Source organism: Sinocyclocheilus anshuiensis, unplaced genomic scaffold (assembly GCF_001515605.1).
Source record: "Sinocyclocheilus anshuiensis isolate Anshui unplaced genomic scaffold, SAMN03320099.WGS_v1.1 scaffold1098, whole genome shotgun sequence".
Lineage (NCBI taxonomy): Eukaryota > Metazoa > Chordata > Actinopteri > Cypriniformes > Cyprinidae > Sinocyclocheilus > Sinocyclocheilus anshuiensis.
The window spans coordinates 69,756-82,184 of NW_015538053.1; the positions used below are offsets into that span (position 1 = coordinate 69,756).

Below are 12,429 nucleotides of genomic sequence, written 5' to 3' on the forward strand. Positions count from 1 at the left end.
GCATTGTTTTTTTTTTTTTACTTAATATACCTATATAAATTATAGAATTATTATTATATTAATAAAATTGTATTATTTTAATTCTTATTATTACTAGATATACATGTTTTCTTTGTATTTATTTATATTTATACATACACGTATGAATGAATGTATATTTGAATTGAATAATAAGAATTAAAATAATAATAATATTGTTATCAAGGGTCAAAGAGTAGAAGACTAGACATTCCATTTTGGTGTCCGTATTAAATGAAATGGACAAAACATGATAAAATGTCTACTTTAATGTTTTAAATAACTTTTGTGAAATTTGTGAAAAAAAATATAGGTGAAACAATGTTCCATCTTCATTCATTATAACAGATATATTTATGTAAAATATGTAAAATTTAGTTATTCTGACCTGTACTTATTAAAATATATAAAAGAAAACATGGTTATACAAAATTGTATTATATTTTAAATGATTAAAAACTTCTTGCTGACAAATAGGTAAAACCGAGTGGTTTGAAGGATAGCGGCAAATATTAGACTTATAAATTACAATTAATTAGTTTTGGGGGCTCCATTGTGATCTTTAAATAGAGTCTTTTAATGTCAACTAATGAGTCTTGCTCTAAATAAAGATTTTTTGGCATTTCAACTATTGCTACACTAAATTACATTTTAGTGGGTAGCTTCTGTAGCATTTTAGCTTCCGTAAATCATGGTAAAAATGTATGATAGTCATTGCTTTTTGCTCAGAAAAAATAAAATTAAACAGGACACATTCTAATGTATGGGAAACAAAATGTAAAACTTTGATTGTTTTGATGCTTGAAAACTCCTTTTCGTCTCTGACCCATATATAGTGAATTTTAGAGACAGAACCTGCCAAAACACCACCAAAATTACATGAACGAAGCCACGTATCCATTCTACATGACTGAATGACAGGAATCCAAAACATTCATATTGTAATGTATTGTTAATGAGCGAACCGCAGTTGAGCTATTGATAGCGCAGTCACCTGGATGTGAAAATGCAAATAGTTTCTGCTTCCAGGCTGAACAACAGGTACCAGAAACCTGTGATGTGTTTAAACTGATGGCTGCAGTGTAAGTGTACGTGAAAAGCGAAATCTACAGAGTATTATAAGAAACACTTCTCTCTTGCTTAATTAACAACACCTTCAGAAAGTGTTAAAAAAAAAAGCAAAACATAAGCAAACATTTTTTTAGCCACACTTGGCAATGACAGGTAAATTGATAATTTTATATTTTTATAATAATTAATAATAATAATAATAATGTCAAAAACAAAACAAAACAAAATTATATATATATATATATATATATTACTGTATATCTACACCTATAACAAAACATGAAGGGAGTTTTTGTAAAATTTATTTTTATAATAATTATAATAAATATATGCATTTAAAATAAAAACACATTTTTATTTGTATTTTTTTTTAGCATTATTTATTTGCAAAGTCAAATAAATTGACACTTGGTTAGTGTTAATTTTGGTCCCTGTAAAAGCAAAACACAGATCAAACTAATCACCCAAGTTGTCAAATAATTGAATATCCCTGGGTCTAGGTTTTAAAGACTGAATAAAAGTTCAAAGTGAAATGCAAAGCATCGTCATACATAAAAATTGAGAAGCCGCGGTGCAAATTTTCTAATCAAATTAATTATTGTGAAAAGACTGGCTTAAAAACTGCATGCACTAATGAATCACTTTGCATATGTTAAGCACTTGAGCAATTAAAACAATTCAGTGGCTCTCACTAAACTGCCTGACTGATCCCCAAATAGAATTGGTGCATAAATAAATTTCTATTTATCTCGCAATAGCCAGCAGCGACTGTAGTTAATATGCAACATGTAGAACAGGATCCAGTTCCTTTGCAAATAAATCGTACCACAGATAGAAAACAATTTTTGAAAAGTTTCTTAAGGTAACCAAATTTAATTTTCTTCTTGTGTTGAAAAGTGATTGCAAGGGCATTCAAGCTCTCTTGTGATGTGAAGGATCTATTATTGCTTTGTCAGGTGGTCGCTCAGCCAGTATCTCTTTCCAAACCTCTTGTAGCCTGAATGACAAGAGGAGGGTGGCAGGACCACTTCAGAAAGCATTCACACAGCGAACACAGGAGTCAGGACCAGCCAATTCCATTAATAATTTGGGATCCCAGACAAGGCCAATAATGAACCTCACAATTTTGAAACACAGAACAAAGGCGCATGACGAATAGCCTTCTGAATCAAGCTGTAATGGAATGTCATGAAGATGTTATGTGATGACTGGAGCTGTCACTTAAACAAAACTGTTTTCACAGCCTTCATAGTCAAGTTGTGATTTGTACTGATTTCCTGCCCACATGTTTGATGGATATTATGACTCCTGATGACTCTTAAACCCCATTTTCAAAGCGAATAAAGAAGGCATTTGCAATGATAATGAATTAAAGTGGAAAAAACAAGGCACATTTGGACACTTTTGGTCAGGTGTATGGACATTATTTCTGTAATGTGCTGTGCTAAAAAACATTCTGAGAGCAAAAAGCTTTTTCTTCATTGACGGCCATTCAAAAGTTGCTGCAATCGGACAAAACTGACATTTATTTGCATGCAACATACTGTACACTACCGTTCAAAATTGTTGTTTTGGGAAAATGTTTTGGAAAGAAGACAGTTATGCTCAGCCAGGCTGCATGTATTTGACCAAAAAAATACAGTAAAAACAGTAATATTCTGAAATATTATTATAATTTAAAATAACTGTTTTCTATTTTAATATATTTTAGAATGTCATTTATTTCTGTGATGTAAAGCTGAATTTTCAGCATCATTGCTTCCGTCTTCAGAAATCAATATGCTGACTTGCTGCTCAAGAAACATTTCTCGTTATTCTCAAATCAATGTTGAAAACAGTTGTGCTGCTTAATATTTTTGTGAAAACCAATTATTTTTTTATTTTTTTAGGATTCTTTAATAGAAAGTTCAAAAGAACAGCATTTATTTGAAATATAAATATTTTGTAACATTATAATAATTTATTTTTTGTACGGTACTGTATACATCCCAGGTATTTCCATATATTATTAGTATAGTATTTCAAAATATAAATCTCTCTGAGTAGCAGCCTTAAATTCTCTTTGGTGAAGACAAGTAAAGAAATCATTGTGAAAGCAGCAATTATCAGTGCTTGAAGGATATGCAATGAAAATGACCAAATGGTTGAAATATTCTTGCGTGCAGTATTTATCTTTTTTTATAACGTGCATTTATCTTGTTGTACTAACAGCAGAAACTGCGGCAACACTGGCAAGCATCAATCTCAATGTCAATTCAGCATATAAAGAGCCATTTTAACAGCATTTTTCCTCTTCCTTGCATTGCGGCCATCCCTCGGCACCATAAACATTAATCAGATGCAGTATAAAGCTGGAGAATAAGAATCCAACAGGCAATATAAAAACTTATTCATGCTTTGCATGAGCAGACGTGGGAAGACGGGATCCAGCACAGTAGAAAAATAACAATATTCATATTTCCCCCCTCTGACAGGGGAAAAGATGTTGGGTATTTCACTTTTTTTCTAAGGTTCAATGCCTCTGAAGCTCTGATCCGACTGTTTCTTTACTGTCTACTTTTGGATTTAGTGGAAATCACTGGAGGTCTAGTGCCGCTACAAACTGACATCTGCAGGAGCTTGAAGTCACTAATCTCTTTGCGTTTAGCCTGGAGGTATGTATTATTCTCAGCACTATGGGACAGAGACCATTCCAAACAGCTTTTTCCAACAACCACAAATGAAACTCCACAGTAGAAGAGTCCCAAACCTCCTCCAGACAGGAATGCACTCACAAACGCTGCTCTGTTCTACACGTCTCATGGGAAGTCATATAGTGGCTACGGTGCACAATGCTAAGATTGGTGTTGTGCACATCGATTCAGTAGTAGTTGGTGATGAATACCGTCCTGCGGTGCATGTCACCTGCGGTCTGCCCTTTCCTAATTCTGTTTGGTGTCGCTTGTGGCGTAAAAATTACATCACCGTTCAATGACAATTTGGAGACAGAAATAGACTGAACTCATTGAGAGCAGTATGCTGTTGTACATCAGTGTAGGTGCCTCTAGCAAAGACTCTGCAGACTATGTAGACTGATGAACTATGACTGAACCTCCTGTGAATAGATCAGATGGCATTTGGCGATGAGATAAAAGTGATGCCTTAAAAGCCTCAGTAGTGACTAAGCTTGACTTGGTCAGTAGTCAATTAAATTTTCATATAACGCAGAAGAAACTAACCTACAGCAGTTATAAATATAAAAATGCTACCCCTGTGGGCACAATAATATAAACAATCTGACTGATTTGAATAAATATTCATGCACTCTTCAATCTAATGAGAAATGACAGAAAAGATCAGGTCAGGTTCTTCCACTAGTCCTGGAGATTTCAACTAAATAATCACAAAACAAAGTGATCTAGTGAAGTCTGGACACGTGCTTCTCTTGTTTTGCATGATTGAAACATAAAACTTTGCATGTAAATGATAAACATGCTGCGAGTCAGGTCTAAAGAATGTTCTGTTTACAACTAGATGCACAATGTCTATTGCTAGTTCAGGCAATGAGACAAAGTACATAAACATTCGAGTGAAATCACTCTTGAACCTCCAACAAACATCCCTTGCAGAGAGCCAGAACTGTCAAAGCGGAGCGGTCAGAGTTTTGCTGGAACAAAGGGAAACTCCACAGATCCGGATGCCCTTGGCGGTTCATCGCGTGGAGCCGTACTCTCAGGAATGTCCCTTCTTCCACTTCATTGGATGAACTGCTTAATGTTCTAATTTACATATTAATGACACGGCAGCTTGTCTCACTTTAATCTTGAACTGGTCTGGAATGTAAGGAAGAATGATTAAGCAAGTGACCTTTGACTCGACTGTAACCTCAAAAACAAACATTCTTCACTTTTGCATTGTTTTTTTTTTTTTACTTAATATACCTATATAAATTATAGAATTATTATTATATTAATAAAATTGTATTATTTTAATTCTTATTATTACTAGATATACATGTTTTCTTTGTATTTATTTATATTTATACATACACGTATGAATGAATGTATATTTGAATTGAATAATAAGAATTAAAATAATAATAATATTGTTATCAAGGGTCAAAGAGTAGAAGACTAGACATTCCATTTTGGTGTCCGTATTAAATGAAATGGACAAAACATGATAAAATGTCTACTTTAATGTTTTAAATAACTTTTGTGAAAATAAAATGTTAAAATATAGGTGAAACAATGTTCCATCTTCATTCATTATAACAGATATATTTATGTAAAATTGAAACAACATAGTTATTCTGACCTGTACTTATTAAAATATATAAAAGAAAACATGGTTATACAAAATTGTATTATATTTTAAATGATTAAAAACTTCTTGCTGACAAATAGGTAAAACCGAGTGGTTTGAAGAATAGCGGCAAATATTAGACTTATAAATTACAATTAATTAGTTTTGGGGGCTCCATTGTGATCTTTAAATAGAGTCTTTTAATGTCAACTAATGAGTCTTGCTCTAAATAAAGATTTTTTGGCATTTCAACTATTGCTACACTAAATTACATTTTAGTGGGTAGCTTCTGTAGCATTTTAGCTTCCGTAAATCATGGTAAAAATGTATGATAGTCATTGCTTTTTGCTCATAAAAAATAAAATTAAACAGGACACATTCTAATGTATGGGAAACAAAATGTAAAACTTTGATTGTTTTGATGCTTGAAAACTCCTTTTCGTCTCTGACCCATATATAGTGAATTTTAGAGACAGAACCTGCCAAAACACCACCAAAATTACATGAACGAAGCCACGTATCCATTCTACATGACTGAATGACAGGAATCCAAAACATTCATATTGTAATGTATTGTTAATGAGCGAACCGCAGTTGAGCTATTGATAGCGCAGTCACCTGGATGTGAAAATGCAAATAGTTTCTGCTTCCAGGCTGAACAACAGGTACCAGAAACCTGTGATGTGTTTAAACTGATGGCTGCAGTGTAAGTGTACGTGAAAAGCGAAATCTACAGAGTATTATAAGAAACACTTCTCTCTTGCTTAATTAACAACACCTTCAGAAAGTGTTAAAAAAAAAAGCAAAACATAAGCAAACATTTTTTTAGCCACACTTGGCAATGACAGGTAAATTGATAATTTTATATTTTTATAATAATTAATAATAATAATAATAATGTCAAAAACAAAACAAAACAAAATTATATATATATATATATATATATTACTGTATATCTACACCTATAACAAAACATGAAGGGAGTTTTTGTAAAATTTATTTTTATAATAATTATAATAAATATATGCATTTAAAATAAAAACACATTTTTATTTGTATTTTTTTTTAGCATTATTTATTTGCAAAGTCAAATAAATTGACACTTGGTTAGTGTTAATTTTGGTCCCTGTAAAAGCAAAACACAGATCAAACTAATCACCCAAGTTGTCAAATAATTGAATATCCCTGGGTCTAGGTTTTAAAGACTGAATAAAAGTTCAAAGTGAAATGCAAAGCATCGTCATACATAAAAATTGAGAAGCCGCGGTGCAAATTTTCTAATCAAATTAATTATTGTGAAAAGACTGGCTTAAAAACTGCATGCACTAATGAATCACTTTGCATATGTTAAGCACTTGAGCAATTAAAACAATTCAGTGGCTCTCACTAAACTGCCTGACTGATCCCCAAATAGAATTGGTGCATAAATAAATTTCTATTTATCTCGCAATAGCCAGCAGCGACTGTAGTTAATATGCAACATGTAGAACAGGATCCAGTTCCTTTGCAAATAAATCGTACCACAGATAGAAAACAATTTTTGAAAAGTTTCTTAAGGTAACCAAATTTAATTTTCTTCTTGTGTTGAAAAGTGATTGCAAGGGCATTCAAGCTCTCTTGTGATGTGAAGGATCTATTATTGCTTTGTCAGGTGGTCGCTCAGCCAGTATCTCTTTCCAAACCTCTTGTAGCCTGAATGACAAGAGGAGGGTGGCAGGACCACTTCAGAAAGCATTCACACAGCGAACACAGGAGTCAGGACCAGCCAATTCCATTAATAATTTGGGATCCCAGACAAGGCCAATAATGAACCTCACAATTTTGAAACACAGAACAAAGGCGCATGACGAATAGCCTTCTGAATCAAGCTGTAATGGAATGTCATGAAGATGTTATGTGATGACTGGAGCTGTCACTTAAACAAAACTGTTTTCACAGCCTTCATAGTCAAGTTGTGATTTGTACTGATTTCCTGCCCACATGTTTGATGGATATTATGACTCCTGATGACTCTTAAACCCCATTTTCAAAGCGAATAAAGAAGGCATTTGCAATGATAATGAATTAAAGTGGAAAAAACAAGGCACATTTGGACACTTTTGGTCAGGTGTATGGACATTATTTCTGTAATGTGTTGCATTAAAAACCATTTTGAGAGTAAAAAGTTTTTTCTCCATTGATGGCAATTCAAAAGTTTGGGATCGGTAAGATTTTAAAAGGTTTTTGAGAAGACTCTTATGCTCAGCAAGGCTGCATGTATTTGACCAAAGAATACAGTAAAAACAGTAATATTCTGAAATATTATTATAATTTAAAATAACTGTTTTCTATTTTAATATATTTTAGAATGTAATTTATTTCTGTGATGTAAAGCTGAATTTTCAGCATCATTGCTTCCGTCTTCAGAAATCAATATGCTGACTTGCTGCTCAAGAAACATTTCTCGTTATTCTCAAATCAATGTTGAAAACAGTTGTGCTGCTTAATATTTTTGTGAAAACCAATTATTTTTTTATTTTTTTAGGATTCTTTAATAGAAAGTTCAAAAGAACAGCATTTATTTGAAATATAAATATTTTGTAACATTATAATAATTTATTTTTTGTACGGTACTGTATACATCCCAGGTATTTCCATATATTATTAGTATAGTATTTCAAAATATAAATCTCTCTGAGTAGCAGCCTTAAATTCTCTTTGGTGAAGACAAGTAAAGAAATCATTGTGAAAGCAGCAATTATCAGTGCTTGAAGGATATGCAATGAAAATGACCAAATGGTTGAAATATTCTTGCGTGCAGTATTTATCTTTTTTTATAACGTGCATTTATCTTGTTGTACTAACAGCAGAAACTGCGGCAACACTGGCAAGCATCAATCTCAATGTCAATTCAGCATATAAAGAGCCATTTTAACAGCATTTTTCCTCTTCCTTGCATTGCGGCCATCCCTCGGCACCATAAACATTAATCAGATGCAGTATAAAGCTGGAGAATAAGAATCCAACAGGCAATATAAAAACTTATTCATGCTTTGCATGAGCAGACGTGGGAAGACGGGATCCAGCACAGTAGAAAAATAACAATATTCATATTTCCCCCCTCTGACAGGGGAAAAGATGTTGGGTATTTCACTTTTTTTCTAAGGTTCAATGCCTCTGAAGCTCTGATCCGACTGTTTCTTTACTGTCTACTTTTGGATTTAGTGGAAATCACTGGAGGTCTAGTGCCGCTACAAACTGACATCTGCAGGAGCTTGAAGTCACTAATCTCTTTGCGTTTAGCCTGGAGGTATGTATTATTCTCAGCACTATGGGACAGAGACCATTCCAAACAGCTTTTTCCAACAACCACAAATGAAACAGCACAGTAGAAGAGTCCCAAACCTCCTCTAGATCTCCTGTTTTAGTTGACTACACGAATGCACTCAGAAACGCCATGCTTCAAAAGAAGACCAGTGTCCGCTGCTCTGTTCTACACGTCTCATGGGAAGTCGCATAGTGGCTACGGTGCACAATGCTAAGATTGGTGTTGTGCACATCGATTCAGTAGTAGTTGGTGATGAATACCGTCCTGCGGTGCATGTCACCTGCGGTCTGCCCTTTCCTAAATTGATCCATTTGTCCCATTTAAACACAGCTGAACAAGCTTTTTTTTTTTTTTTGGTAAAGGTCACAGAAAAGACCCCTGGTATTAGGATAGGCAACATACTGTATGTAAGCAGGATGTACAATCATGGTAAATGTCCTGAGATTTAAATATACAATTTTCTCAATATCTCAACATCTAATAAATGAACCAGTCAGCATCCTATACAAAAACAACCATGGATTCCTCCTAAACATAGTTTGTTAAAACACTGAAACTGTGGTGTCAAAACTAGTATAACAAAATAACAAAAAAATTCTGCCAGCTACTTACACTATTTAAAGAAGATCACATTTCAATTTTTAATGATTTTAGCAAAAAGTGGATTTTTACATTTTATGAACATAATGTGTGGTATTTGCCAGTGCAAATCTTGCCACCATGAAGCTATGAAGTTTAACATGTTTCTATGTGGTCGTTTCATTATCGAACAAGTAAAAATCATGCATTTGATCAGTAAGGCGTCCAATACTATATTGTTAAAAAAGTTAGTAAAATGTATTTATTTTTTATTTTTTGGAAAGAGAGTCTTAAGGCTTGTTCACACTGGGACGAATATCGCGCACGATTATCGCCGACGTTTAACGCCTCGTGACTAAACAAAGGGCGCCAATGTGAGTGTGCACACCGACGCGCAAAACGCGAGGCGTAAAAGCGTAATTTTTTTAAAAACGCCTCGGGCTCGTTTTTTTTGGTTTGACGCGCCGCGTTAAAAACTGGCCGACCAATGAGATTGGCGCTTTTGTTCATGTGGCTGGAGCTGCTGAAGTTACAGTAAAACACGACTTGGTGGCGTTCAAGCACAAAACGGTCTTGCCGCGCACACATTGATACCTAACGACAAAGAGGAAGTAAGTAGACCAAGAAGATGCATCTTGAGGCAAGATGAATGTAGAGCTGCTGGTCTCATTGGTGTCTGAACACAAAGGGCTTTATGACAAACACGACAGCGACTACAAAAATCTTGATAAGAGGGAGTTGTTATGGAGAGGAATTGCAGATCAAATAGGATTCGATGTGTACCGGGGTATTTCTGTTTTTCATTAAGCGCGTAACATTTCTGTCACACGCTTGAGGTATTCGGCCAATCATAACGCACTGGATAGCTGGCCAATCACAGCACACCTTGCTTTTCAGAACGATGAGCTTTGTAAAAATCGACGCGTTTCAGAAAGGCGGGGCATAGAGGAGAAACAATAATGTACAGTATGTGGAAAATAATGTGTTTTTTGAACCATAAACCGCATAAACACATTTCATTACACCAAATACACAAAATAATGTTCTTTTTAGCAACATCATATGACCCCTTTAAGCGCCATCTAATGTCAGGGAGTGAATTTGCACGTTCACTCGGCTCATCGCCTGCGAAAATCGCTTGGGTATTGTCACGCCCCTGGACTCATTTCGTTGTGTTTTCATCCCCATGTGTGCGTGTTCCCTTTAATTAGTCATTCCTTGCACCTGTGTCTTCCCAATTATCCTGTGTTCAAAAGCCCCAGTCCTTTCAGTTTGCGTTTGTCGGTTATACTTGTTGGATGTCTCCCTTGTTTCCTGTCTCTACTTTGGATGATTAAAGACTTATTCGTGTTAACTCCAGCATCTCCTCGTTCTCTCCTAGAGAGAGTGTGACCGGTATGAACACAAAAGACGCGTCGAAAAACGTCGGCGATAAGCGCGCGCGATAATCGTCCCGGTGTGTTTAAGGCTATATGTTCATCAAGGCTGCATTTATTTGATCAAAAATAGAATAAAAACTAAAATATATGTTAAAATAGTACTTATCTATTTAAAATATATTTTTATTTATTTTTCTGTAATTGCAAAGCAATTTCAGCAGCCATTGCTCCTTCTTCAGTCATATGATCATTTTGAAATAATTATAATATGCTGATTTGGTAAATAAATGAATAAAAATAAATAACGTTTATATTTGAATAGAAACATTTCATAAAAGTTTTATTGTCTTTTTTTGTCATTTTTGATAAATGTAATGCATCCTTGCTAATCAGAAGTATCAATTTATTTGAAGTCTTACCTACATCAAACTTTTAGTTTTGAAAAATAGTAAATCCCACTAAATAAGTGTAGTAACCACATCACTTTGGCTATAACGATGGTTACCATTTTGTTAAGGATACCTCAGAATTTAAAAACAGTTTGTGACTAGGTCATTTTTCACTATTACAATCAACTATTAGTATATATGAAAAATAAATAAATAATTTTTTTTCTAAAAATGCTTAAAAACTACCCTGATGGCAATGAGGAAAAAGCTATTATTAAATAATATAAATACTATAATGGGGATTTATTCTTCAATACTGCCTAGTGTTCTTATGAACTAAATCTGCACTTGTCTGTTTTTGGTTTTCAGACGTGAGCAAGTCTATGTGAGTCACAGTTATAATGGGACTTTTATAGATTTGAGGGTGTGATGGAGGTGTATTCCATGGAGATTTACCAGGAAAATCTATCAGTAAAGAAACAAAAAACAACTTTTTGATGCAGGCACTCACTTGTAAGGTTCCAGAGCTCTATTGCCATACTCCAGCGCCGTCTTATAGTCGTCCAGACTAATGGAAGCATCCATGGCCAGATCCAGCAGCCTGAGCACATAGATGTTCCTGTCTGGGACGACATCTGTATATCTGTGCAAAAGAGCCTGGCTCTCTTTCAGCAGATCCTCCCAGCCTTTTGATTAAACAGTTAAGGACACAATTAAAAAGAAGCTGAAATGTATTATGAAAACTACAGTAGCTATACGACCAAGAAAGTCTTGCTGGTTAAGCCAGTTACAAAGCCTGATGGAGACACTGGCACACAAAATCCAAAATGAAATCTATGCTTATTATTTCATGGGGAAGACAGCCTGTGTTTTCTTTTATACATCAGCCGCGTGTCCAAAGGGGTAAAAGCAAGCGAGTTAGACAGAACTGACCGATTTACCCTCACACCTTTCATTGCAATGTCTTAGAAACTGATATGACTACAGAATCGGGCATAGTTTGCAGAGACTAGCAGTTGTTTCCAGAGCACAAATGCTACAGGCTAGATCACTTCACTCTGCTAAACCTAGAGATACAGTTAGTTCTCGCCCACCGAGTGTCAGGCACTGTAACAGCCCTTGATTTGGCTGTGAAGGATACGCTGCTCCGACTGAAGCTGCTTCAGGTGAGGGATGACGTCTCTTAAGGACGTCCACGCCATCTTCTCACCAGCCAGCATGTCACAGTCCTGTTCACAAAATAGTCACATGAATTTATTTTCCTTTTTTTTTTTTTTTTTGCCGTCCATGACCCAGCGATCTCATTATGCACCTACGGGAAGAAAGGCATTGGGGTGGGGCCCTGAGAACCAGCGCGCGCCACCCCGAGAAACCAATCGTCCAACCTTGAGGGTTCGGGACG

General features: G+C 34.9%; 1 protein-coding gene across 1 annotated transcript in view; it reads right to left on the reverse strand.

Annotated features, from left to right (window-relative positions):
• The window catches only part of LOC107681937 (histone-lysine N-methyltransferase SMYD3-like), a 157,397-nt gene that overhangs the window by 12,001 nt on the left and 132,967 nt on the right, over positions 1–12,429 (reverse strand). The window contains exons 7-8 of the mRNA XM_016478312.1: positions 12,169–12,256; positions 11,539–11,713 (exon numbers count right to left, since the gene is read on the reverse strand). Coding sequence (XP_016333798.1) covers positions 11,539–11,713; positions 12,169–12,256 — 263 coding nt within the window. The remainder of the gene's footprint in view (positions 1–11,538; positions 11,714–12,168; positions 12,257–12,429) is intronic.